The sequence below is a fragment of the Saxophila tyrrhenica genome, assembly GCF_035928015.1.
Source record: "Saxophila tyrrhenica strain CCFEE 5935 chromosome Unknown scaffold_17, whole genome shotgun sequence".
Lineage (NCBI taxonomy): Eukaryota > Fungi > Ascomycota > Dothideomycetes > Mycosphaerellales > Extremaceae > Saxophila > Saxophila tyrrhenica.
Genome location: NW_027041749.1, coordinates 252,389 through 280,099, shown reverse-complemented (window position 1 = coordinate 280,099; position 27,711 = coordinate 252,389). Strand labels below are relative to the sequence as shown.

The following is a 27,711-nucleotide window of genomic DNA, read 5'->3' as shown; positions in this document are numbered from 1 at the left end:
TTTACGTACGACACCTTCTCGAAGCCCGACACTTGAACTCTTCTGGTGCCTTCAAAATGAACCTTCTCGTGGTCAGTTGCATCTTCTCTCGTCTCCAGAACCCTACCGTAATCCCAGCTGCAACCTTCCAAGTCACCAACCAAGCGTCCCCTCCGTAGAACAAACACTCCCTCCAGACCACCTCCCCATACCATCTCAGGCAAGATGGACGCCGCAACCTTCGCCTCTCTCTTCGACGAGAACGGCGCCCTCATCTCACCAAGCGAAGAGTTCGAGCGGTGGCTCGCATCCAACCCGGATCTCGACACGCCGGTCCCGGACTTCTCGCTCGAAAATCACATGCTTCCAAACGCACCTGGTCCGAGCGTAAACAAGCTTACCAGCCCCCTTCTTTCGTCCCCCGAACAACAAGACGCGATTGAAGCTCCAACTTCTCTTGCACCACCCACCACCGCGCTCTCTCAAGCGAACAACATCAAGGCTTCACCGATCACACCACCCACCACTCTCCCCCTGCGCCGATTCCGCGACGCGCACCTTTCGCAAGCCGCCGCGGATGAGACGCCTTCGAAGAAGACACCGCAACCGCAACCCCACCCAAGCCCCAGCAGTGAGGTCGCGTTCTGGTCGCAGCTCACGCGCATCCGAGACAACCAGGGCCAGGTCGCCACCAGAAGCAACGCGCAACTCTGGAAAGAGCATCCTTCCCTCCAAAAGCAACTGCTCCAGAGGCTCGACCAGGTCCGGTCGAAGCAGCTCGAGATGGCGGCGCAACCACAGCAGTCTGGGCCGTCCAGAGCATCTTCACCCGGACACGGTCCACCGCCGGCTGGCATCTCTTACTCTACCACTCCTCACCCATCGTCTTCTTCCACAACAACTCCCGCCTCAGCCGACACGCACGTCACCCGTCCGACGTCTGCTGCCGCACCGCAGGCATCGGCGACAACAGCGACTCCACCGAGCAGGCCAGCGCTGGCACCGGCGCAAAAAGATACGGCCGGCAAACCCCTGAGGTCGACTTGCGGCAAGTGCAGCGGCGCCCTAGTACTCAACGGGCAGAACGACGGCGTATTCTGCACCAAATGCTTCAAGAAGGAGTACGGAGCTCCCTCCAAGCCGAAAAAGGGATCAAAGGCTCAGCAGGATTCGGAGGTCTCCACTCCTGTCGTGCAGCAGGGCCAGCAATCACAGACACTACCGCACTTGGTCCCGGCAGGGCTGCAGGCGAGTAGCAAGTCGGCAGGCCCCTCTATGATGCCACCATCTCAGGCTGCCCAAGTCCAGACCATGCCAGCGGCTCCAGGCATGGATGCGATCGACTTCGGCCAGTACGCCACCACCCTGGTCCACGACTCGGCAACCGAAGCCCGCAATTACACCATCCACCCCCCATCCCAGGACTGCAACAAGCTCGGCCTCCCCACAGACGACTGGCTGCTTGTCAAGACCACCCTCTTCCACCCTCTCTGCCTCCAACTCCTCTCCGCCTTCTGCCACCCACCATCCCTCGACAACGACCAAGCACGTAACGCCTTCGCCAACGCACGCCGCTCCACCGAGACCTTCGAAGGCAAGAAGATGCTGCAAGCTCGCATCATGGTCGCGGTTCAAAGCGCCGTCGCCCTCCACGAGTTTGGCGTGCCCAAGATCGTGACAGACAAGTCGGCGACTGGGAGGGGCTTCACACCAGACTGCACCTTGACGTGCCACCAGCGGGTGCTGAAGATAATTGAGGTGGTGATGGAGCACGCACAGATTAAGGAGGATCTCGCCAAGGGCAAGAGTCTGGAGGAGTTGGTGCGGAATCCAAGCGATGTTCTGGAACGGAAGTACAATAACAAGCGCACCAACAACAAGAAGAAGATTGCTTCGTTGTTGGCTAAGAGGGTTCAGTCGTTCACGGATGAGCATGACCGTCCGCCGACCAAGGAGGAGCGGATTGGCATGGAAGCTGAAGTGACCGCTCTGGTGGAGGGCAATCCAGGTCGTCGGGCGCAGTCCGCGGCCTGTCAAGACGAGGAGGCCCCTGTCCGGAAGCTGGCAGGCAAGCGCGGACCCAAGCGCGGTCCGAAGCGAGCCCGTGAGGATGACAGCCCAGATATGGACGAGGTTGAAGGTGGTCGGTTTTTGCCTCGTGCAAAGGTCTCACATGACCAAGGTTTCGGACAGATGATCGGCCAGCCGGATCTTCAGCGTCGCCTTCAGGAGCAGCGCGACTCCTTCATCGACACCCCGACCCACAACTCCGCATACGGTCCAGCTCCGTATTCAGTCACAACAGCTCCAGACCAAGCCAGCTGGTTGCCGTCACTCAATCGGCACATGCAGGAGCGACGAGCGGAGGAAGCTGCGACAACGGCAGAAGGCCAGGCCAGCGCCGGCTCCTTCACGGACTTTCCAGTCGCAGATGCCTACGGTCAGGCGCCGCGTAGTGAGGCTCCAGATGCTCAAGGACCTCCAATCGATCAGCCGTACCAGGGAGCTTTCGGAGATGCTTCTGCATGGTCCTGCTACGGCCACGGCTATCAGGACATCATGCAGCAGCGACCGCAGACTGCTGACAGTACGGGCGCTGATGGAGATGCCTCTGGCGATTTCAAGTACGACCCGAACGCCATGGATGACGTGGACTTCGAGGAGTACCTGAATCAGTCGGCCGTTGAGGGTGCGTCTGGATGGGCGTTCGGACAGCCGTGAGATTGGAGGTCAAACGGGTCGGAAGGCAAGAGTTTGAGCGCCAGCGAGCGAAGGCGGGAGACAACTGAGATCGTCAGTATGGCGTTCTGGGAGTTTGGGATTGCTTTTTGTTGCGCAACAAGGCGCTTTCGTTGAGATTTTGCGTGTCCTTTAATGCATAGTGAGGAGAAAGGGGGAGCGGAGCTGGGAAAGCATCGCACGAAGAGAATAAAGGCATGAAGCAACGAGAAGCATACTTACCCTCTCCGGAGGGATCCTGAGCAGGAAGCATGGCATAGATAGAACCAATCGCATGACATACCCATCTTCCTCATTTTACATCAGTTTTTACTTATGAGCAACTCGCTGCGTTCATGTCCACACTTCTATGCTTTCTCGTCTTCGGACTTTCCCATAATCACCATCTTCCGGTACAGTTTTGGCAAGCCTGCATCGGCATATCTGTTGTGCAAAGCCAACACCAGACCTTGTCCTCCATTGCTGCGTTCATATGGCAGAGAGGCAATTCTAGGTCAACGGCCTTCGATGCAATATGTCGCTCGCATCTCTGTTGCCGCCGCCTTCACTCTCCGGCTATAAGTGCATGGCAGACATCTAAGCCGGCTCCGTGCTGTGGGATCCCAGAGGTCTATGAGAATCGTGCAATCCGTGATCCAGGCGGCGAGAAAGTCATTGCGAAGGAAGTGCCGGGAGACTTCAGCGTGAGCCATGATCGATGTTGATGGCTGGCAGACTGGCAGAAGGCTCAGATGGAGCACAAGAAGACTCGATGCCGTAAGATGATGGTATGTTGTAGCAGGAAGGAGAATTTGGGAGGTGTTGGTGCGCATCTTGCTCTCCTTTTCGGGTGGCGTCCCGATCAACCTTACTCAGCGCAAAACTAAAAGGACTTCAACTTTGCTTGGAATGTCTGCAGTACACCCACCTTGAAAGTCAACGTTGCATTGCTCGCCACTGTCATGCGTTGGATGTCCGTACTGTTCACGCTGCATCGGAATGATAGCAAACTTTCTCATATATTAACACAGCCAGGCCGACAGAAACAATGAAGACCAACAGTTCGGGCAAACAGATGGTAGGTCACCTACCAATCTACCGACCCAATTCCTACACGTTTGACGAGTCGGGATGCCGGCGACATGCACAGTGGTAGCCTCAAGCCGCTTGACACGGTGATTGCCGTCCAACGGAGCAACCACGTAAGACACGTCGATCGTTTGTCCTCTGATATAACGTCGAGGAGCCACCTCTGCTCGACTGCTGACATCCGCTTTGCCATGCCTCGGTTTGATCATACCCTTTGTCTGGAAGAATGCCCTCTTGGTTTGGTGCCACTTTCTTTGTCCTTGGAGATTCGAGCACCTCGCCCATTCGATTCGAGCGACGAGTATTGGTGGAGCTTCGTACATCCTGAGGGCGACCTTGTCCGTAACGGCATCGACAGACTAGTTCGCGTTGGCGAGATATGAGCGGTCCGAGCCCGGCCGCCGGTCGTCACATGCCCGTAAGCCGGGACCCCTGGCAACGGACCATCCGGACCCTGAGCTTCAAGACGCGTCCAAAACCTTATACACAAACCACACTCCTGCAAAACTTCCCAAACCACCGCAAGTCACCCCTTCTGCTTCTGCAGCTCTTCAAACTTACCGCTCGATACCACACGCCTTACCGCGTCCCACCACCATGTTCCGCACCATGTCGGCCTCATGCTTCGGTTCAGACATGACCACGACGACGCCTGTCTTTGGTACTCAGCCAGACCAAGCCGGTCAGACACAGTTCAACACGCCTGGCCACTCTCTCTTCCAGTCAACTACCGACCCTGCCGAAATCCCTTTCTGGTCGCAAACCTTCCCCCTCGACATGGCCGACGGCGAGCCTTACGTACTCACAAACGCAGAGGTGTACGCGAGCTGCCCACTCGCCCGCGCTGGCATCACTAACAGGCTCATGGCGTGGCGGTCCCTCAACCTGCCTGGACAGCCGCCAGGTGTAGAGCGGCCGCTGCCTCAACCATACCTCATGGCAGCTCCCTTGACGCCACAAGCTCACGCTTCCGCGATGATCGTACCGCCACGCGTCGGTGAAGACAAGAAAACCATCAGAGCGAGGTGCCAGAGTTGCTTCCGCGCACTCCCCATCAACCGGAACAACGATGGCGTTCGGTGTACCAAGTGCTTCAACGAAGAGAAAGGTACACACGAGACAAAGGTTCCCAGGGAGCCGAAGACGTATAAAGGCGTTCGCAAGACCTCGCTTCCACCGCCGCTCCAGCAACAGGCTGGTCCGCCAGCATCACTAAACGAAGCTCCTTCAGCACTGGCCCGTCCCTTGGCGAACTCGGTGACGATGATGGTCTCGGTACGCCAATCACGCCAGTAGACGGCATGCAAGGGCACGCAAGCAGCCAGAAGCAAGTTGTCACTCCGCTGCCTCGCGTCGCCATCGACATCGGACTGGCTGCACATCATCTGCTGTACGCCTCGGTGGACGAAGCCCAGCAGTACGCGATCCAGCCACCGGTAAAGGACTGTATGCAAGTCAAAGTCAAGGCAGAAGATGACGACTGGACGCTTGCGAAAGGCCCATACTACGATGAGCTGTGCTTGCGGCTGTTGGGGGCAGTCTGTGATCCTCCCGCCCCACTTCCACCAGGCGCGGGCGAAGGCGAGATCAAAGCCCTCAACAGGTGCATGAAGACCCTTGCCGAAAAGCTGGGGTCGGAAGACGGCATCAAGATGGTGCAAGCGCACGTAATGGTCGCAGTCAGCACAGCTGTGGCCATCCACGAGTTCGGTATTGCCAAGGTCGCCTTGCAGGATCCCAGAGGCTTCAAGCCGGACTTCACTTTGACTTGTCTGGCTCGAGTACAGAAGATGATCGAGGTCGTCCGGCATGATCCGCTATGCAAGAGCGATCTGGCGAAGGGCGTCAGCATCGATAAGCTGGCGAGAAACCCAAGCGAAGCCTCAAATCAGAAGACCAGAAACCTGGGCGGTAACAAGAAGAAGAAAGACAACCTGGAACTGGCTAAGGGCTTGCAGGCTCGGCAGGGCGATGAGGGTTCGGTTCTCCTTCGAGCAACGGGAAAGCGGGTCCAGTCGTCGGACATCGCAGCGGACCAGAACATCGACCCCGCCGTATGCGGAACTCAATCCCGTCGTGTCGACCCGCCGTTTGAGCCAGCATCGTTTGGAGGGGTGTCGACTCAACCAGGAGGGTCTGTAGTGGGCAGCACAGGAAGAAAGCGGGCCCATCCGACGGACAGCTCGTATGACCTTGAGACTGAAGAGGGCTTCCGGAGCACGCGACGCAGGACCACAAGTGTCTCACACCCTTCTCAGCAGGTGCAACAGCCATCGTATCGGCAGGATTTGGAGTTCGTGCACCCTCAGCATGGTCTCAGCGCCAACGGCATGGTTGGGTCCGGTGACAGACAAGCGGTTTATGGTGCCCAGTCCGGAGGTAATCAGTCATACGGATTCCGTCCTCCCAGCGAGAGCTTCACAGGTGGTGTGCAGGGCGTCTTTCGGGTCGAACAATCACAGAATCTCTTCAACTCTCTCACCCAAGGTCCATCAAGGAACGGCCGTCCATCTGGAAACAGCGGAGTTTTCAGGATTCGCCGCACCTCCGGCCTACCGCACCCCTTCAGGCACCCCCTTCATCTTCAACAGTCCGTCAAGCTACGCCGCTCCAGCAGAATACGGGGCTGCGTCCAGCTTCGGCGGTTCTTCAGGTTTGTCCAACGGCAGCAGTCATGCGGGACCCAGCTTGTACGAAAGCTATCGGCGTGCAAACTCAACTGGTCCGCTCAATGGTAGCTTCAGTCTCAACACGGGGGAGGCGGTGGGAGGTGCGCAGGACTCAGGCGGCGCGTTCGGAGATCGGTATGTCGCAGAGGGTGGAGCGCCTTTTGAGACTGATTTCGATGAGCTCGAAGAGTTCCAGTATCGAGACATAATCGGAGGTGCGGAGGAGACTCAATGGACTGTTCATCATTGATCAGGTCGAGCATCGGAACGGTGAGCGTGTGATGGCGGACGGGCATGGCGACGGCGGGCTAGGATTGTGTTCAGCGTGGTGTTCGGGAGCAATCAAGGGTGGCAATGCTTGGCCGTACAACAGATGTCAGTATAGAGGCATTACAGCTCTGAAGATGTGCGCGTGCCGGCATGAAGGCACACGAGCCTGGAGCGGTCTTTTTTCTTGGGTTTTTCTTGCTCGCAAAGCGAGGTGGGCACAGCATGGGAGGTGGGAGTAGCATGGGAGGAAAGCATAGCATGGGAGGAAAGCATAGCATAAAGGCATGGCATACATGCACACCATGCAGAAAGCATCGAGCAGCACAGCACAAATAGCAAAGCAGACTTACACACCACAAGCCTCCTCAACTCTCGACACAGAACGTCTCTCACCACGGGCTGGTCCTTGGACCGCTTGATGTACCAACGCACTTACAGCTTTGCCCAATATGGCAGCCGCCCACCGGCATCACTGACATACTGCTCCTTATATCCGGGCCGCATTCTACGGCACAAACGTCTCCAACTTGCTAGTTTTCCCGTTTCCCCAATCAAGCATCTTCATCATCTCTCAGACCACCGCTCGTGTTCCATCGTTGATCCCTTCCGATTTCCGCGGCTTCCTTCAAGTGAGGTGACGAGCCAGTCCACGAGGAGCCATGAACAGACGCAAAGTTTTCGCTGCATTTCTTTCAGCGTGAGTCGCCCCCGCCGACATGGTGCCTGCTAGGATTTACCCAAATATATTCACAGCCCAACCAGACTCGGCCAGAGGGATCTATACGTTGACCCGCTGTAGCTGAAGCGTTCCTACGTGTTCTAGGAGTACGCGGTTCGCGGTGCAGATGTGATATATGCCTGCGTATAGTGCGTTCATCGCTCCGGTCACCATGCTCCCGACCTCCTTGTCGATTCAGCTGATGCAGGCGTAAGTCTGTTGATGTCTGCGGGACGAGCGTGTACATACTTTTCTTCTGCTGTCGCGGCGTCGATGATTTTTGTTGTAGCTCGATTGCGAGTTCCTTGCCCAAGTCTTGCCTCGACCTCGTTCACCAACCAATGGTGTGCCATAGATGTCCTTCCCAAGTTTCTCATGGTCTCCGATCGCCTTCACAGTCGAGCATGTTGCTTGCAGAGGCTCATCCGTAACTCGTTGATGTTGTCGCTGGTAACCCAGTGGCGGTATGTCTTCCAAGATTGTGTAGGTGCTGATGTGATTCTCTTCGCCGTCGAGTCGAACTTTCCAGGTCGACCTGCATAGGAGAACATGTTTATATGCTTTGTTAGCAGGCGCAGTAGTGCTCGTCGCGGCTTCTTCGAGGTCGTTAGAGCATATCGATATCGGTCTCGCGCCTCAACCTTAGTCCTCCTTCGCCACCCTGTCTGCGACGTTCGAAAATCTTGTCTGTCTGCTCTGGCAAACTGTTCATATTCCCTCATAGCTCGTGGTGGTACTTGGAGGTGTTGTGATCAAGGCGCTGTCAAGTACTTCCCGCTGCTGCCGTTGTTGATTGAGTCTGCCCTGGCATGCGCCCAACCCCCCTTGCTTCTGCATTCACTGCACCTCCGCGCAAACCACCAGGATGGCCTCAAACATGCTTCAGCACCTTCACAATCACCACCAGATGTTCTTCACTCCCCAGCACAAGTGTCCAACGATCTCAACGACGAGGTGAAGGCATCAGGCGCGGTTTGTGCCATTCGCGCATGCTTCACCGAAGCCTCACTTGCGTATCACAGCCCTTTCACAGCCGGTCAACACATGAAGTGAAGCTCGCACGTGCGCCCTGGTGTTCGCTTGCCTCTCACCGCCGTGCCATCCCTCGAAAGAGCTCGTGACAGGTCAGATTGGAGGCATGGTCGGTAGGGAATAACGAAGAAGCAGACGCACATGCTTCTGTACCTGTGTATAGCATATCAGCCGAGTAAATGGCCCTGCGTGATACCGTTGTGAATGTGCAGGCCGTGCAGAAGCGTCCCGACCGACTTGCCCGGGCTCCGCCGCCAACTTCATCCTTAAAAATAGCCATATTGCAAGTCTCTGCATCAGGTAAACACCGTGAAAACGCTCCAACAGCAACACCCACCTCCCTGCCGATGATTTGCACGCAAAATACCCCCTTCATGGTCTCTACAACATGTAGAACGCTTTAACCGCCCAGCAACGGCACCGGAAGAGCTACAGGCAACGCGCCAGAGCACCTCGGCGCCTCAACAAACCTTACAGCGGGCGCGCGGCTCGAGCGATGGAACAGAAACAGAGGTGCTAGGCGCCATCGCAGCAACCGACCCATCGAGCCTTCTCGAGCGGCGACATATCAAGAAGCCTGAAGCAGCGAGCAACTCCCACAGAGAGCCGGCGAGCGACCTCCATCAGGCGCAAAAGCATTAGCAGGAACACTGCGCCACGGCTGGCCATCCGTTCCTCCTGCTCGTGCATGAACGCGCCAGAGTACTCAAAGCGGCAAGCACCGACAGCAGACAGTCGACAGACCAGCTCCGCGCTGCACGTAGACATCGGCAGGCGCATTCATCCGTGAAGACTGCGTCACCATTGCTGGTCCCGCGGCGACACGCCAGCAAGCCCTGAGAGGCAAGCATCCCCAAGCAGACGCCCGACCGACAAGCCACACCTTGCGCAGGAGCAGCCAAGAGAGGCTGCGGTCGTGCGATAGGCCACTGAATAAGAGACTCGTTCGACTCCGGCATGCTTGAACTCAGAAGAGGCTCAAAAGTCTTGCTTTGCCATCAGATGGACACGGGCTTCGCGATACCCAGTAAGAGAAGGCATGGAAGAATGACTGGAGTGTCACGATCGCTCACCGCATGTTGCCGCCACAGCGGCAGGAGGCGCTGGCATACAGCATGTTCCCAGAACTAGACCATGTTCCCAATTGTGCTGCTTCGATCGAAGGCATGTGCATCGCAGAAGAAACAGGAGGCGGCCACCAGTCCATGCTACAACCCCGTCAGCACTGCCAAGGAAGCATGGCAGCCGCTGTCTCAATGAGAATGGATTGAAACCAGCTCGTCGATTTCAGACACATGCACTGCTTCGGCAGAATACCATGTTCTCGGGTCGTGATAGCAATGCTTGTGCCGCCCCCCAGGGGTCTGGAGCCTTGCGAGCTGTTCTTCTTCGGCAAAGGCAGTTTTGGAAGGCTGGAACATGACCACCGGTTTCTCATGCCATGTTCATCGGACTTAGAAGCACTGGCGATGTCCTTGCAGTCTCATCTTGTCTTGCTTCCAAAGACCCCGGCCAGAGTGTACGCCAAGAAGCTCGACTGTACGGATCGCCAACGATGGAAGCGTACCGACAAACGAAGCGGCAAATTACGATCCTCGAAACGAAGCAGACAACTCGCTAGCCCATAACACATATTCAAAGTAAAAGAGAGGAGGTACTGAGAGTGATATGGAGAGACCTTACCGTTGGAAGGGGCGTGGGTGGTAAAGATGGAAAGCTCACCGTAAGATCCAAGCGGGACGACTCCACTTTCCGTCCCGACTTCAGACCTCACCAGATGAATCTTTCCATCTACTCTACACTCTATACCATCAGTATGGTATCTGGAAAAGCTAAAATGATGATGAACTTATCTGGAGTCGACGGCGAAGAGCTGGAGAATGCGCAATGATGGCCAGACCTCGCTGGAGAAGATATGAGACGACGCTTGACCAGCATTGGATCCAAGATGCAGTGGGTGGTGCTATGATGCATTGGTGGATGCTGAGACAAACATAAGCACAAGATACGCTGCGAGACTGCCGCTGTTTTCGAAGAAGGCGGATGGTCAAAAGATTACACTGCAGACGCTGCAGCTGTTCGCCTAGACACTCAAGCTAGAGCGTCAATGATTTGCCGCCGCGTCGTCTGATGCATAAAGACATACTACAGGGCGGAGAGAGCGGCACCATCAACAGCTGGCGACACATCCACAAGCTCTCCCAGATCCACTCCGTTCGCCGCAAGGTTCACCTCTACCGCACCACAGATGCAAGCCAGGCTCCCGAACCGTACATCGGCATTCGACACTGCCTCGTGCTGGTACCACGGATCTTCTTCGTACACGCCTTCCTCGTACTGAGCCAAGCTTTGGAAGTGGTTCTGCACCCGCCTGGGCTGCAACTCCCACTGCGCTTTTGTGAAGCTGTCGAAGACATCTGGATCACGCTTGCGAATAGCTTCGAGCGCAGCCTCTACGGCGCAGACGTTGTCATACTCGGGGTCGAGATCGATGGCCGACGGATATCCTGTGTCCAAGACGAATGCGTCCACACCTCGAACATGGAAAAGGGCAGCGGCCACCATCCACAATGCCACCGCCTTGCGAGGAGTACGTCGCTCTGTACGAACGGAGCCGCAGGTGCAATCCTGGATGATCACTGGAGGCGACTCTGTCCCTTCACGTCTCATTGTGCTGGACCTCTTAAGCGACGCCTGGACCTGGTAACGCTCCATCTGGTCTACAGCCTGCTGGTATGCGGCCACATTCGCTTCCCAGCTGCCGCAGGTACACAGCTCATTGCTGAATGGATCGTCTGGCTTCTTTTGAAGCCTATCATGGTCTCCGGCGTTTACGCACGTCTTCAGAAAGCTCAGTCGCTCCTCCTCTGCCAGCTGCTTGAAGTAGTCTTGTACCAGATACGACTGCTTCGGCCAGTCCATCTCCATGTGAGCGTATGCTGAGAATCGAAACCGTCGAAGAAGACCCAGCTGCATCTCCAGCTGCCGGATGAGTGGAATGCTGGGATCAAATTTTTCCCGGCTGATCTCCACTTTGCTCTGGCCGGCGCGCTTTCTGGTGGAGTTGATTGCAGTGTCCAGGAGGAAGAGTGGCATCGCCGCGCGAGGTCTGCGGACAGTACAGGCACATTGGAGTCCACGCTTCAGCGGCATATCAAACACGTCTTCCACGCGGTCAACGCTCAGTACAAACGGAGCACTCCATGCAGTGACGATCGATGTGGCCAGGTTGCTGAGGTGCCCTCGGCGCACACCGTACTGCTGCTCTGCTTCCTTACGCCGCTTCAATCTGCTTGTCAAAGCAACGAGCACATCACCATCCGCCGTAATGGCATGTCTGTCCCTCTTCCTCTTGGGAACTTGTGGCGGCGGCGGCATTTTCCTACGATCCTGCTCTTCCCTCACCAGCTGCTGACTCCTCGCCGCCGCTTGACGATCGGCCTCCGCTCGGCTCTCGAGTGCGTCTAGACGAGCGACAGCCACCTCTTCACCCGCTGTACTCCCCTCGCAGGCCTCACGGGGCTGGAGAGCCTGCGCTGGCGGCGTCTTGCTGCGGTCTTCAGCCTCCTGCCCACCATCTGCCACGGCTTGACTTTCTTCTGCCTGGCTCCTTGCACCGATGTGACCGCTGCTGTTGCCGATGCCCTGCTCGTTCGATCGCATTGTTATCGCCTGAAAAGAAGCGTGGTCCTGGATCTCAGCGGCGATGTGGCTGGTCCTGTTGCCCATCGCCGTCTCTTCAGTCGCCTTCTCCATTGATCAATGGAACTGCTTGCTTGGACCTGGCAGTCCTTTCAGCTTGCCACTCCCGTCTTTGTGGGTGCGTTGTCGATGACAAGGTCGTCGTCAAGCAAAGCTCCGCACCGAGGTCGCAAACATACCACACCGCCAAGACATCCGAAGATCGCCCGAAGCGCCACAACATGAGACTACCACGCCAGCCCAGCACCACCAGAGCTCAACAACCACAGTGGCGACTCGTTCGTAAAGTAAATGCGACTGCTCAGAAGGAAATGCCCATTCACCTCGCACCATCCCCATCCTCCCCCGTTTCCTGTAACAAAAGACGTCCGGCCAGGGGGCAAGCCACAGCCAGGTACGTCCGCCACCTCTTTTGCTGTCTATATATTCATTTCCAAAAATTTGGCTTCCAGGCTGGGGGCCGGCGTGACCCAGTCGCAAGAGGAGGATCTACTAACCCTGCCGCTGCCATGCCATTGCCATGTCAGCTGCCTTTAGCTAGCCTTTAGATAGCCTTTCCTTTGTTAACGTACCTTGGGTTATTACGCCCTGCTAACATCTTCTTAGAGCTGATCGATTCAGCTTTCACAAGCTTCAATCAATAAACTGCTACTGGGGTCAAGGCTTCCAACCACCAGACGTTCGGAGGTTTGATTCCTTCAATCCTTTTTTTCTCCTTCGCTTTTTCCTCTTTGGGCTTTTCATTGCGGCTGATGGTTGTTATCACGCTCTGTATGGTCTTCTTCTTGCTCCAATGTCTACCCCCAATGACCTGCTGTTGATGACGGCGGTATCGCGGTAACTGTCAAGTAACGGTGATTGTATTCCCTTTGCTCTGACTACAGGTCCTCGAAGATAAGGCCTTACCTTTTGCTCCATTGTATGTCTCAGTGCCCCGTGATACACAGGAAAGTATCACCGTGACTGTCGTGCGCACGTGGTGGGTGGTGTTGTTCCTTTTGCTGTCATGCTTAGGTACATGCTCCGATACCATGCATTCGGCGAAGAGGAACACCACCGATCGCACTCACTCCACGAAGGAACACCGACAGTAGTCAACGAGGTAATAGCTTTCCTTGTGCTCTACAATATGCCTTCTCACCCTGCCTTCTCCCTCAATAGTCCTTAGTAAGTATCAAATCAAGGCAATGTTGTTCCCTCCCCTCCCTCACCAACTCCAAACCCGAACGCATCACGACCAAGTCCCCTATCAGTCAGCGCGCCAAGCTAAACAATTATACTGATGCTACAAAATTCGTTGCATGTGCTGGGGTCGGGGGACCTCAGTAGCAGGACAGATAAAGAATGAAGCCGCCATCCCCCGTCGAGCTTTGCCAGCTCATTCAATTAGCTTTCCTTTGTGCTTTACTGTTATTCACCTGTTAGAGTTCACCTGCTGACTATTCAATTCTGAGTGTAGCGTTGATTGACTATTCAACGCTTTGGTCTGTTCGAGATCGGTTCGAGCCCGGTCTTTGGCCTGGAGGTAGGCGATGATCATATTTTTCCTCTTTTGGCAGTTGCTTTTGCTCCTGATTGATTCATTTGGGTGGGTGGTCTCGAGGGGAGGGGAGGGTATGATGATCACGGTGAGACTGATACACCTTTTTGCTACTGACCGCGGTGGAGACACGGGTGAGAAGGCCTACGGTCACAGTGAAATTACTCTTGAGTTGTTCTTTCTGCTGCTATCTGGGTGGAAGACAGGTGTTCCACGCTGTACGACCGTTGTTGAGGAGCGTACATTGCTCGTCGCGCTGCGTAAGTTTTCAACCCATCACCACCGTTTCAGATCAACTACCTTCCACCACCAAAACATCTCATTTTCCCCTCTTCGTCCATTCTTGACGGCGTGAGAAACAGCAGACATCTTTCCCTCTCGCGCAAGCAAGAGGAGGGGCGGAGTTGAGTTGTTGAGGCAGGCGGTATTCGATTCATCAACAACGCCGATCGGTCGCGACCGTACTGCGAAGGACGATGATCTTTCCACGCTTTTGCTCACCGTACGGATCGCGACATCAGTAGGACGCACTGCCATCTCTACACCACCTTGCAAATGCCTCAGAGGACCTCCACCGCCATTGCCGCCACCATGAAAAGCGGCAGAAATGTGCCTCGCACCGGCAGAGAGCGGAAAGGTCTTGCTGCGGCGACTTGCAAGATTGCGACGACACCGAATCCGGTCTCACTTGCGCCCCTTCCAAACCTCCCAGTCTCGAAACAAAACCAGCGACGGCGATGTCTCCCATCTCCTTGCGGCGGGAAAGCACAAAGACGATGCATTGCAATGGCACGGTACTGTTGCGCTGCGGAGACCCCCTGACACCACCCTCAAGTCATTGCATTGCCTGGCAACGCACTGAAGTTGCGACGATGCGGCAGAGATTTGCGCAAGGCAAGGAACAAACACTCTGAGTCACGAGAGCAGGCAACCCGCCATGTCCGCTTCTTCTCCTCTCCAAGAGTATGTCGGCACGCGCGGCACGCACACCACCGCTTCTCATACGATATGAGGTGACGGAGATACGTTGGAAGAGCAGCGGAGGTGCTACCCTCCATCGTGCACCGCTCCACGATGTTCAAGAGCTCCAATAGCTTGAACTGATAACTGCCACCTACTGCTGGCCACCCTTGAGCTCACAGAACTGGGTTTTCCGGCCCTTCCAGTACCCACTACATCTCCGCATACCCTCCGCGCAAGCATCACAACATGGCTTTGCCGTCGTCGCACTTCCATCGATTGTGTTCGAGAGATAACCTAGCGGGCTGCGACAGAAGCCGCCGATAACACGAGCGACGCAGCTCGTACGTCCATAAATCCGCCTGCTCCTACCAATCAGCACCATGCGGTGCGTCCCACAGTACGATCGGTCCGGGATTGCGCGGCGAAGATCTTGCGAAGGAGCATCGCGCGGAAGACACCGTTCGGCGAGCCGTCGCTCGCCGCCGTTGGGATAACCATGGCGGCACTGACAAGACCAGCAACCTCCACTTCTCAACTTTCTGAACAGCAGCGTCAGACCCTTCTCGAGCGAGTGCGGCACAGCAAGTCACGAGCTGTCACAACCTCAAGAACAGTAAGACGGTGAAGTCAACATCTCTACCAAATCATTCGACTTCTGATGCGGTCGACGGCCACCAGGCCAGTGAACAGCATCAAAGATCGACGCAAGCAACTTCCGACGGCACCAACAAGAAGTGTGCTACCGAGCTAATGTGATCTTATATCTGGTCACGGCGACAGATACCACTACCGCCATACGCTCTGATCGGTCCCTAATGGTTATCCCGCCTCAGCTTCCGCCCGAGCTTTGTTTCCACCTTCTCCGCCATCCACGAGAACCTAGTCTTCATAACCGCAGCCGGAGAACGTTCGCTACAGCCAGTGCAAAGAGAGTGTGATACTCATATGGCACTGGACACACCTGTCAGCAATATGCGTTGTTGCCCGAAGACGGGAGAAGCGGCACAGTGTTCTCTTTTGGCGGAAGTGTATGGACGGCCTGCTCAACGCTTTTACGTCCGGACCTCCGTCATGGAGGTATCACGACCTACGTCCTTAGATCTGATCGGTCGTGCTGGGCGAGAAGCTCGCGATGTGGAAGACGCTTATAGAAGAAGAATGTTTGCGGAACGAAGCGTGATAGACGAAGGTACAAGAAGCGTACGAGGAATGAAGGCATAAGTACGCACAATGCAGAGTCGATAAATGCCGTCCGAGAGTGTCTCTCGCCAGTCTGAATACCAGCAGCACAATCCTGCATGGAGATCTCGTGAATCTCATCACCTTGCAAAGACCAAAGCCGACACCATCTTTCAACGCAGTGCAACCAGTGGCGGACTCTCAGCAATATGGTGAATGTTGTGACTCCCAGAAGCATACCACCGCATACGATGCAAGACCACAGCTTGATGAGCTCTTCTCCAATGACAGTGACTGATGACCGAAACATCCTCTGGCTTGACTAGAAGTCTCGTCGTTGGTGGGTAAGGGAAGAGCGCCTTGAGGAAAGCCAAATCGGGAAATAGAGAGCGAAAAAGCACGTGAGCTACCTGATTCGGCCAAGACTCCAGGGCTGAAACTGATGCAGCGGGACGTTGCCGGCCGTACTATTGGCTGCTATACGTCTTGATGCGAGTATCCTGGCAGATGTTCAGCTGGCTTCGTGTTGTTGCGACCGAGCATGGCTCATATACTCTTCCTGCGGCAGGAGGAAGCCCAAATGCTTCGGAAAACGCCTTCGTATAGTAGCCCAGTATGACGGTGCCGGTGAACCGCCAACGAGCTAAGAAGCCCAAGACGAGGACAGGCTGTCGGACATGCAAGTATGGCATCTGTGTGTATTCATATCTAACCGCAGAGCATGAGGTTGACTTCTCTCAAGAAGCAGACGTATCAAATGCGATGAGGCGCGGCCGGCCTGCCGCAAGTGCAGCTCTTCTGGCCGAGAATGCGGCGGCTACGAGGTGCCTGCTGCACACCTCCCTGGGAGCGAGTGCATCAAGCGGCCATTATTGCCCATCAGCCGTTCGTATGACTACGCTCCGCTCTTCGTGGCCAAGCGAACGATTGAGCCTTCCAGTCCATACGCAGCACGGGAATGGTATGCTGTAGACTTCTTCCGTGGCCAGTCAGTGTTCCAGTTGCCGGGCTGCTCTATGGTGAACTCCTGGGAGACATTGGCCTTGCGACTCAGCCATTCGGAACCTGCCATCCGGTCAGCGATCATAGCCCTCGGCTCCATGCATCGTGCTAGAGGTTTGGAGCCGCCTAACAAAACCTCACCGACTCTTGAGCCCGAGCAGTATAGCTTCGCTCTTCAGCACTACGCTCGAGCGGTCTCGGACGTCCAGAAAAGGCTCACCTGCGCCAGTCCTGGGCAGAGGTCCGAGAATGTTGAAGTCACCCTCCTGGCTTGTTTGATGTTCATGACATTCGAACTGCTGCAAGGCTCGTATGGCGTCGCATTGCAGCATAGAGCTATTGGTGTCAAGATCCTCGGCGAGCATGTGGCAGGGTACTCTCGAGATACTGGAATTCGACCTAAAATCCGTCTGAAACCACGGCCGAGCTCTGCCATCGACATTCTCTCACAAGCCTTCGTTTGTGTTGACTACGACCTCTCGATGTCGGGAAGCCTGGTGCCGGAGCTATATGCCACTATCGAGGACCAGTCCTCACCACCCGCGTTCGAGACGCCGGATGAAGCCAGACTCCATCTCAATGTCCTGGTGAACTCAGTTTACAGGGTTCGATCACAGCTGGAGGAAATGGCAAAGCAGGAGATGATCAAAAACCGCATCATGCCTCTAAAACTCTACGAGACCGACCGAGGGTGCTGCTGGAATCAAAGCAGGAGCCTGAGGATAACTCTAGACGACTATCCCGAGCTTGAGGCCAGTATGTCTGCTGTGGAGGGAGATATCGCAGGCTGGTCATCGAGCTTTGCTTGCATGCCGCCGCCCGTTGGAGAGGCGGAGAAGGCGTTGCGGATGCTACTTCAGATACAGTTCCTGCATGTGAGTCTGATCTTGACATTACTCTCTCTTGATTACTTGGCTATGCTAACTCGTCTCTTTTTCAACCAGGCGTGGGTGTTAACAGCTACATGGCGCAGCGCCCCCGAGACTCGATACGACCGCTTTTTGCCCGTCTTTAGCAACACCGTTAACAACATCGAGCACCTACTCACCCTCCGCCCGAATCCCGAACGCCCTGACATCGAACAACAACAAGGCGAAGGATCCGTCTGGCGCCTCATCGGGCGCGGCACCGGCAGCATCCTGGCCCTTCACCTCATCGCCACCAAATGCCGAGACTCTGCCGTAAGATGGAAGGCAGTCTCGCTACTCGACCGGATCAAGCTCCAGGAGGGGCTGCTTTCAAGCGTCCTCTTGGCACCTTGTACTGAGCAAGTCGTCGTGCTGGAGGAGCAGTGGGCGAGGCGTATGAACGGCATGTCCGAGAAGGCACCGCTGAGATGTAGCGATGTGCCGGAGGAGGCGAGGATCATTGAGGTTTCGATTAATGCTAATTCTTCGAATCTGGGTATTGCTGGGCTGGTGTATTCCACCTGCTCACCAGAGTGGCCTGGATTTGTCATGGATGAGCATTGGTTCTCAGTGGTGAAGACGGAGGCTTAAGAGTCTGCTCATCAGTAACAGCCAGCGCTCAAGCTCGTCGAAGATTTCGCAAAGTTTCGAACCGTAGCCACCAGCTCGAGTATCAGCGAGGAAGAATTGTCGACGTTTTGCGGCGAACCACGCCTTTCGTACAGGTGCGAAGCTAAGACTACATACCCACGAGCACAGCCCACCACCCGGCAGCCGCCTCAACTATCCTACATCGATCAAGACCACCGACGTCTTAAGCCTCTCCATTCAAATGGCTCGAACAAGCCCCGTTCGCTCCCAGTCACCAACCTTCGACACAGCCTGCATGCACGCGATGAAGACGTTTACCGTGGACTCGTTACGCACAACGCCATTCATGGCATCTTGCCCGATCTGCTGCCACTTCGATTTCCCGGCGGTCGAGATGTCATTACCTCCGCTGTCTCGAGTCATGTGTAGAACCCGGTTGCAGCAGCCGACGATGTGCCTGGCGCCATCAACGATGGCCTGCTTCATGTCTGCGTCGGAGGCACCCAGGTTGCGAAGCGCGTTGACGTCCACGTAGTCTATCTGGCCATTGATGAAATCCTCTGCGACCTCCTGGGCTGGGTTATCGTCGCTCATCGTTGCGGTTGGTCGGAGGAAGAAAGGTGCGTTTGGTGTGTTGTGGTTGGGAGACGGCTTCGATGTTTGAGTACAAGTTGGTGTGGGTGTCTTTCGAGCTGAAGAGGCGAGAATGGTATGTGGATATGTGGAAGTTGCGGAAGAACTTACGGTTGCGGCGAAGAGTAAGAAGCACTTATACGACGCCCATGCCATAGGACCATATTGAATGTATGCTTGAAGGCCTGCGTCCGCAATGAATATCAGTTAGCAACCGACCACGTCGGACAACTTCTTTCATTCACCTTAGCCACGAGTCCCTGAGACTGTCGACTCAGGTACTATGACCCGCATTCACCAGCAGCTTGTGCCAGCTGAATTCTTCGCCGTCGTGCTTCTTCTGTTCTGGCACTGGCTTCACCACCTACCACGTACTTTGATTCCAGCTATCGAAGATTGATCAGCCGGAGTAGGGCACAACGGCTACAATGCAGTGCCGTGAATGGCGACCTGACCTTCGGACCCTGTAAGCTCGGGTTCATTTTAGTCGTCATATCCGCCGGCAGTAGTCAATAGAGCTTGCAGTATGTTTCCTTCAGAACGGACAGCACTCAGGCCGTGTCGTCGGTGTCACGGCAGGCTCGCGGCGTCAAGACCATTGTTTCCCAAGATACACGGCGACGTATTGAAGGAGGCATGTTGTTGGCTGTTTTCTAGATGCACTGTTTGAGTATTGGCCAAAGAATGAGGGTGGTCCAGATCTCCATCAGGCGGTTCTCAATAAGTGTTTTCGTGTAGCCATAGTAGATTTCTTGGGTCATTCATACGTCGTACCAGTTTCTTTCTTCCAGTTTATCGCTACCTACGATGATGACTTTTCCCCGAACTTCACAGAATTGCGGGAACAACTATGTGCTTGGTCGAGTACATGTCTTGGGATGAGAATGAAGATGATGTTGTCTCAAGATGCCGCGGAAGCGGAGACGGCAGCGGAGACGGCGCGGGCGGGTCTGGACCGCACCTGACGTCGGTAGGCCTGTTGTCTCTACCACAACTACACATTTACAAATGCTAAGTGCAATTCCGTTTCCAGGCAGTCAATCGTAGAGACTTCGCGATGTCTTGCGATCTGCTTGAAGCGCCAGCAGAACGTAGAAGAAGACAACAAGCCAACGTCGAGCGCCATCAGTCAACACATCGAGCAAACGGCAGATAACAACTACTAAACCAGATCTAAGACCCGCGATGGATCAGACGACAGTAGCCTCAAACACCTCTTTGATCCCCTCCGCCGCCATGGACATCCTCCTGGCGGTACCACGATTCGCGCAACGAGCAGGCCACTTCGCTTTGGGCCACATGCCAGAAGCCGTCGACAACATCGCGGGCAAGATCTTCAACGGCGGCAGCGTGATCGCGGACGCCACGGGACAGCAGACAATCAATTCCACCATCACCAACACCAGCAATGATCTCGCGCAGGCTACTAATTTCGTACTGAATCCGGAACTCGTGGAGTCTTGGTTCAAGGAGGGGGCAGAGGACGCCACATCGTCAATGTTTGGGATGATTCTCCAGGGCATGAAAAAGATGGGAAGCATGGGCGGTATGTTCTCGTACTTGACGAGCAGATGGGCTCTGGCTACATTTACGGCGGCGATCATACTCAATCGGACACAATTCTACGCTTCGAGCAGGGAGAGCTTACGGCTGCCGTGGTACGTGCGGCTGGCGCTGTATGTCGTTCCAATTTGCGTATTTCTGGCGCACCTCCAGATCATGCTGGAGGCGTTGAGATGCCAGACATCGCCGGACTTTGCTCTTCTTCGATACGGCGATCCGTTGAAGAATCTCGCCATCGATTTTGGCGCTGAGGGTGGCTTTTTGTACAAATTGAGCTCAACATTAACCCCGTGGCAAAACGACATGGAAAGTTGCACACGGCGCGGCATGTCGCTGCCAGCCATCGACAACGATCGTAGCCTGCTACGGGGCTCAATGTCTCTACTGTTTGGCTTTTTCCTAAGCTTGTGCACCTACCAGCTCTTTGAGACGCTGAGTTGCTCGCTGCAGGGCGAACGCACAAGGCCAGAAACGGGCATGACTCTCTTCGAACACTCGCTTGCCTTTGCAGAGTGCGAGGCCATGATCAGCAGTGCCCTTGGGTTTGGATTCTTCGGGCAGCTACGGCTTGACGGTGCTTCAAGTGCCAGAGCCGAAGAGAGTAACGGTCCGATGGTCTCTCGCGCTGAGCTTCTCCAGCGACTGAACGTGCCGCCTGAGGTGTTGCTGGTCTGCGTGATATCCTGCCTTAGCCATCTCAGCAGTTCAATCCTGGCTGTCACAGGCCTCCGACACAAAGTTCGACTCGTCAACACTGGCATATGGGCTTCTTGCTACATGACTGCCTTCGTCTGGAGCTTTGCCAAAGTCATCGTGAACCCCATCGACAACATCGCAGACCTGGGCGTTCTGCGATTCCCGACCGTATGCATTGTCGGCTTCATCCCACATTTGCTCATACTCATCGGCATCATGACCTGTGCCGTCATCTACGCTGTCGCGCTTCTTGTCACCACCCTCTCGGTGCCAGCAGAAGTTGGCAACGGTATGTCGTTTCGGGAACGCTTCGCCTGGGCCTACGAGAACCTCCAAGCCAACGTCCAATTCTCGCCCGGCTCTCGTATCCAAATACGGATGTCTGACGATTTCTACAACACCCTGCTCAAAGTCGGCTTCGCGGTTCTCACCGCTGCCAGCGAGGCCGTCTACCTTAACGAAGGCAATCGCATCAAAGTCGCGCAAATGACCTGGTTGGAGCAGAAGCGCATCGACGAGCTTGCCAGCAGCATGGACGAACGCAAGAAGCTTGCTGTGCCCTCGGAGCTGCTGGATGAGGACATTGCGAGAGGGCTTGAGTTCACTGATCATCACAACCACGCCATCTCCACTTCGCCGTATGCTCGTGAGCGAAAGTCAAAGCCGAAGAAGGGTGATGCGGAGAAGCCTAGTGCGAATGAGCCTGACAGTGGCTTGGGTCTGGCGAACCGTAGGAACAGGATGCAATTGACGGCTGACTTCATCGCGGGCATGTTCTGGTTGATTGTTGGTATTCAAGCGAACATCGTCCTCGGTGCTCTCCGCAAGACAGGGATCGCATATCAGCCGAGCTGGCTACTGAAGGCTGCTGGAGTTGGCGAGAGACAACGGCGCCCATCCAACCCTATACCGGACAGCCGCCAGAGTGAGCGAGCATTCAAGATGCTGGATGATCAAGGGCGCCTAGTGCTGCCGCTCGATCGTCTTATTGATGTCGAGCAAGAAACGCGGAAACGACTCCAGCGCGAAGGCACTTACGCTGGCGAGGAGAGCCTGAGCGAGACTCTCTACAATTGGTGGGGCAAGGGAGGATGGTTCGGCGACCTCGACCAAAGCGACGACTACCAAGCATCAAACATTGATGACGACGACACGACGAGCATGATTTCCATGTCAACAAATGCAAGCACGGATGACGACTGGTCCGATATGTCAGACAGCGGCCGCCGCACACCCACTCAACTCGACCCGCATGGCGATCGCAGCTACGAACCTACCTCCGAACCAGAAGGTCTGAGCCACCTCGCCCGCCTGCTCAACCCGCAATCACCAGACGACAGAGAAGAAGCCCGCCTCCTCTCACATACCTTACAGTCCAACCGTCCGATGACTCGCTCGCAGTATCGCCGCGACACCGACCGCATCCGCGCCCAGCTCCTTGCCGGCCTCCGCGCACAGCCCGCTCAACCCCTCACAGACGAAGAAGAGGAGCGAGACCTGGAGCACTTCATCCTCGAGCGGCGCTCGAAAGCCGGTACGCAAGCACGGCAAAGCGGGACCTGGGAGTCCGGCGCCGAAGGTATGGGTGCTGGTGGACCGCAGTGCGTGGTCTGCCAGAGCACGCCGCGAACAATATTGGTCTGGCCGTGTGGATGCTTGAGTATGTGTGATGAGTGTAGGGTTGGGTTGGCTTCGAGGAACTTTTCGAAGTGTATCTGTTGTCGGACGGAGATTGCGGCGTATTCGAGGCTTTATGTGCCATGAGCGTAGTGCAAAAAAGAAGTAGTGGCATCGTTTGAATGTATTGCGTCTTTGTACATTGATGTTCTATTTACATTGCCATTGCCCAAAATTCCCTGTTCGCAAATTGGTGTCCACTCTGGTGAACGCTGACTGTCGAAGTATATCTTACATGCTACGAGCTTTTGTCCCATCCCTCGTCAAGTCATACCCACCGCAACTACCAGCCCACCCCTCACACCTGCGCCTCCTGCCCCGACTTGCTCTCACTCGTCACCTCAAACCTCTGCTCATACCTAATAATCGGATGCTGGCTGATCCCACTTCTGCCTGACCCCACACTCCCATCATCCCGCTCCTCCTTTCCCCTCGCTTCCACATTCGCCTTATACCCCGTCTTGCCCGCCCGATTTCTATCCAACTTCTCCCCTGAGTCATCATTGCGCGAGCCCCAAGAACGGAGCACACTACCCTTCTTCCCGCTTTTGGAGAGCGGTTTCATCCCGTACGAAAGAGCGCTCGCGTCCCTAGCATTCCCGCTTTGGCCAGCAGACGTCGCTTTGAAAGTCTCGTGTTCGCCCCAGCCGTGATTCGTCTCGAAGGAGGCGAGGAAGGATTTCAACGCTATCAGGAGCGCGGACAGAAGCGAGTAGCCTAGGTTCAGCTGCTGCCAGACGACGGATCCGACGACTGCGAGACCGCTGTCCTGTGTGTTGGAGCGGGTATCGAAGGCAGCGATGTGATGTGCGTGGAGGGCGGCGAAGGCGATGCAGCCGAGTCGGAAGGCTAGGAGGAGGGTGACGGTGATTTTGAGCTTGGGTTGGAGTTGGAGGGTGGAGATGAAGATTGTGAAGGCGATGAAGACGGCGACTTCGAGAGTGCTGTCGATGGTGGCTATGGCGATCCAGCGAGGTGTCTGTTGGCAGTCACATTTCAGCCATTTAAATCCTTTCTGTGATCATACTTCGTCCGAGTGTGTGATAGGACATACCTGGCTCGGACAAGAGTCGAATCTGCTGCGCGTCAGGAGGTCGATCGCTGAGCAATCAACCGCAACCACGAGCAGAGATGCAATCAAGCACACGACAAGCACACCGTGGAAAACCCAACATGCCATCCGTTGGAGCTTCTGATCAGGGGCGAGCAGTCGCTCAACGGTGCAGACCACGGAGTGCTTGATGACATAGATCGTAACGACGAAGATTGCTTCTGAGGCCAGAAACACCTGGTATCAATCAGCTTGCATCAAGAAGTCATTCACAAGTTATGAGCGCACCTGTCCCGCCGATGCTACGCTATCCGAAGACAGCTCGCCCGTTGATCGTCCAAGACCATGTGTCAAGCCCCCAATAACAGTGCAGAACTCCACGAGAGCAACGACAAATGCGCCAACAATGACATAGTCATCGCTTCCAAAGGCTCTTAAACGTGTCCATACCCTCGCTGCAACGCCCAAGGCGACGAATGTCAAGCACAGCAGGGTTGACACCCATATCGCGCTTCGGTGATCCGTTGGAGAGGATGAAGCGAATGGTTTATTAAATGTAGACATGTTCACATTCAAAGAGCAACAAGAGTCCAGACATCAATCGTGTTGGACGAGCATGCATGTTGTACCCCCCAAGGGCCAGGCTGGCCAGCCATAACCTCATCCTCAACACTGCAGCAACCACACTCAGCCATCTACGCGAACACCTCCTTGTGCTCGAACTTTGTCCACGCCGCAAAGGAAAGTCCTCTGACAATCAGGTACCAAATCCCCGTCCTGCGCCATCAAATCTGCTAGCTTCAAGCCACAGGGCGTTGTGCATAGAACCTGGCGAGACTGAGGAGATCTCACTCGCTGGGCACTGGCTGTGAACTGCCGGGGAAGCGGATCGCGTTTTGCATCTGGGCCCGATGGTCGCCAGGATATTTTCCGTCACATGTTTGGGAAGGCAAGCTTCAATTTTCCACCAAGGGGCTGAGACTTACTACTTTGACGGTGAGGAAAGCTATCACCCTGCTCTCGTTGCCTTGCTCTGCTTGCCTCGTTATGCCTTTCTGGCTATTCGGCATCCCGGCCTGGCATCCGGGGACATTGCATGGCTGTCTGCTGTACCTCGTTCGGCGCAGTGTATGAAATATTATCCGAACAGTAAAACCAGTATCCATGCCAGGCACAGTCACGCATGCGACCTCACAAGCCGCGTCCGTGTCAAATATTGAGGTACTTTCGTGTCGGTAAGGGTAAGAGGTTGTTCACCAATAGCAAGGACGAGATGAAGTCCAGAAATGCAGGTTCACCTCGCTTGCAACCTGGCGTCTGACTTTCGGGGAAGAGATTTAGTTGTCCCTTAAACCCGGCTAGTCTAGTGTCTCCAGTTGAGCAAGGAATCCAACCACCAACCACGCTCGGACGTGGCTTCATCTATCGCTGCAGCACCGGCTAAACCGTGCGCATGCTCTCGAGTTGCAGGACATCGAGGTCAACGGGGAGCAGGAGAGACAAGCCACCAGAATGATCATGATACCGCCAGACGTGAGCTCGAAAATGCCGGCATGGAGCGCGCAACAACGCCAGGAACCGAGCTGGAAAACGCCCAAGCACGAGCTCGTGAGGCACAGCACCCCCGCGAATCTAGGGCAGGCCATGCACGCACAAGCATGGCGCACAAGCATGTTCGCGTGGGAGCCGGCTTCAAGGGAGCGGCAGGGCGGATGTGCGAGCACTATCCGGGGGTTGTTGGTCTCGATCGTCGAGTCCGGAGAAATGGGCTTCCAACCATTGCGCAGGAAATCTGCCGACGCTGCAAGGGAAAGAGAGCTCGCTTCTCCTTAGTCCCTCATCCGATATGGCCATGGCTGGGGTCGAGCTCCAGGCTGGCAGCTGTCCGGCAAGCATGAATTTCCTTTGCCCGTTGCCCTAAAGAGTGCAGTACTGTATCTTTCACAAGCTCCTTTCCTTCTGCTGTACCACTTCTGTACGCTCAGAGGGTCTGGATTTTTCGTCTTTCGTTTCTGCGTGGTTTCGAACTTCATCATGGCGCTCTACGACAAATCCCCCAATGTCTCGCACACGGGCGGCGACATCATGTACGAGCAGGATGCCCACGAGATGCACGATGTGTACAAGTCGACGGCGACGGATCAGAGAGACATGATACGCATGAACAAGCCTCAACAACTGAGGGTACGATTAGACGCCTACACGTTCCAACCTTCAAAGGCTGACTCGATGATGTACAGCGAAACTTTCGATTTACGACCATGTTCGGCTTCAGTGTCATTCTTATGGCCTCGTGGGAAGTCATTCTTGCTACCGCGCCTCTCGGCCTGTTGAACGGCGGTACTGCTGGCCTGCTCTACACGAACTTGGCTACTTGGCTCGGCTTCATCTGCGTCTACGCATCGCTCGGCGAGCAGGGCAGCATGGCTCCGACCTCTGGCGGTCAATACCATTGGGTTTCAGAATTTTCGCCCCGGAGCTGTCAGAAGTTCCTGAGCTACCAGGTTGGCTGGCTCGGCGTGTTGGGCTGGCAGGTGGGCGTTGCGTTTGCGAGCTATCTTGCGGCTACTGAGGTATGATTGCCATTCAAAGGTACCTGCTCGGCAGAACTGACCTTGCGCAGATACAAGGTCTTATCATTCTGAACCACCCGGACACGTACGTTCCGCAAAGATGGCACGGGACCCTAATGCAAATCCTCCTACTGGTGCTGTGTGTCCTCTTCAACACATTTCTTGCCCAGCGGCTTCACCTCGTCGAAGGCTGTGCCCTTGCCCTCCACATTTGCGGCTTCTTCGGCATCTTGATTCCTCTGTGGGTGCTCTCGCCGACCGCAAACTCGCACGACGTCTGGACAACTTTCTCCAACACCCCTGGCTGGCCCACCACCGGCTTGTCTTGCATGGTCGGAACAGTGGCTAGTGTAGCTCCCCTGCTCGGAGCAGACGCTGCCGCACACATGGCAGAAGAGCTTCAAGATGCATCCTATACCCTGCCTCGGATCTTGACCTGGGCCACAACTATCAACGGCGGCCTGATGTTCATCATGTGCATCACCTTTTGCTACACCATGGGCGACCCTTCGGTCCTCGACTCGCCGACTGGCTATCCGTTCATTCAGCTGTTCTACAACTCCACGGGTTCCTACGCGGCCGCCAACGCAATGACAGCTATCATCATCATCCTCAGCTTCTTTACCGCTATCACAATCACCGCCGGCAGCAGTCGACAGCTCTTCGCCTTCGCCCGCGACGGCGCTATGCCCTTCTCATCTTGGATCGCCAAAGTACGTCCAGGCTGGGATGTACCTGTCAACGCTATCCTGGTCATCTTTGGCGTTGCCGTATTGCTGTCGCTCATCAACATCGGCAGCGCTCTGGCGTTCAGCATCATCACCTCCCTCGGCACCGGCACTCTTACGCTCTCGTACATCGTTACGATTGCCATCGTGACGTGGCGGAAGATCACTGGACAGCAACTTCTGCCATCGAGATTCAACATGGGGAAGACTTTTGGTTTGCTCGTCAATCTGATTGCTTTGGGCTGGATGGTTGTCGTTTTGATCTTCTGCTTCTTCCCACTGTTCCCTGACCCGCTTCCGGCGGATATGAACTGGGCTGTGGTGGTCTGGGGTGGGGTTATTCTCTTTAGTATGTTCTACTACATCGTTTGGGGACGGAAGAAGTACGATGGGCCGGTGGAGTATGTGAGGAAGTTGGATTAGATGGATT

The 27,711-nt window shown here is 55.5% G+C and overlaps 8 protein-coding genes across 8 annotated transcripts; 5 read left to right on the top strand and 3 right to left on the bottom strand.

Moving 5' to 3' along the window:
- Positions 1-56: 56 nt before the first annotated feature.
- Positions 57-2,700, top strand: LTR77_009261 (uncharacterized protein; the record flags this gene model as incomplete). The annotated part of the gene is made up of 2 exons (XM_064806489.1): positions 57-71; positions 118-2,700. 2 exons carry the CDS (start codon positions 57-59, stop codon positions 2,698-2,700), a joined length of 2,598 nt encoding a protein of 865 aa, XP_064655306.1.
- A 1,683-nt stretch (positions 2,701-4,383) lies between these two features.
- On the top strand, positions 4,384-6,705 carry LTR77_009260 (uncharacterized protein; the record flags this gene model as incomplete). The annotated part of the gene is made up of 3 exons (XM_064806488.1): positions 4,384-4,894; positions 4,951-6,273; positions 6,320-6,705. The coding sequence occupies 3 exons, from the start codon at positions 4,384-4,386 to the stop codon at positions 6,703-6,705; spliced, it is 2,220 nt and encodes a 739-aa protein (XP_064655305.1).
- A 3,915-nt stretch (positions 6,706-10,620) lies between these two features.
- Positions 10,621-12,231, bottom strand: LTR77_009259 (uncharacterized protein; the record flags this gene model as incomplete). The annotated part of the gene is made up of 1 exon (XM_064806487.1): positions 10,621-12,231. One exon carries the CDS (start codon positions 12,229-12,231, stop codon positions 10,621-10,623), a length of 1,611 nt encoding a protein of 536 aa, XP_064655304.1.
- Positions 12,232-16,474: 4,243 nt separating this feature from the next.
- Positions 16,475-18,360, top strand: LTR77_009258 (uncharacterized protein; the record flags this gene model as incomplete). The annotated part of the gene is made up of 3 exons (XM_064806486.1): positions 16,475-16,542; positions 16,608-17,736; positions 17,806-18,360. The coding sequence occupies 3 exons, from the start codon at positions 16,475-16,477 to the stop codon at positions 18,358-18,360; spliced, it is 1,752 nt and encodes a 583-aa protein (XP_064655303.1).
- Positions 18,361-18,597: 237 nt separating this feature from the next.
- On the bottom strand, positions 18,598-18,954 carry LTR77_009257 (uncharacterized protein; the record flags this gene model as incomplete). The annotated part of the gene is made up of 1 exon (XM_064806485.1): positions 18,598-18,954. The coding sequence occupies one exon, from the start codon at positions 18,952-18,954 to the stop codon at positions 18,598-18,600; it is 357 nt and encodes a 118-aa protein (XP_064655302.1).
- Positions 18,955-20,229: 1,275 nt separating this feature from the next.
- On the top strand, positions 20,230-22,922 carry LTR77_009256 (uncharacterized protein; the record flags this gene model as incomplete). The annotated part of the gene is made up of 2 exons (XM_064806484.1): positions 20,230-22,831; positions 22,855-22,922. 2 exons carry the CDS (start codon positions 20,230-20,232, stop codon positions 22,920-22,922), a joined length of 2,670 nt encoding a protein of 889 aa, XP_064655301.1.
- A 305-nt stretch (positions 22,923-23,227) lies between these two features.
- LTR77_009255 (uncharacterized protein) lies at positions 23,228-24,544 on the bottom strand (the record flags this gene model as incomplete). The annotated part of the gene is made up of 3 exons (XM_064806483.1): positions 23,228-23,908; positions 23,984-24,217; positions 24,269-24,544. The coding sequence occupies 3 exons, from the start codon at positions 24,542-24,544 to the stop codon at positions 23,228-23,230; spliced, it is 1,191 nt and encodes a 396-aa protein (XP_064655300.1).
- A 1,470-nt stretch (positions 24,545-26,014) lies between these two features.
- Positions 26,015-27,704, top strand: LTR77_009254 (uncharacterized protein; the record flags this gene model as incomplete). The annotated part of the gene is made up of 3 exons (XM_064806482.1): positions 26,015-26,164; positions 26,221-26,553; positions 26,604-27,704. 3 exons carry the CDS (start codon positions 26,015-26,017, stop codon positions 27,702-27,704), a joined length of 1,584 nt encoding a protein of 527 aa, XP_064655299.1.
- Between the last annotated feature and the right edge of the window lie 7 nt (positions 27,705-27,711).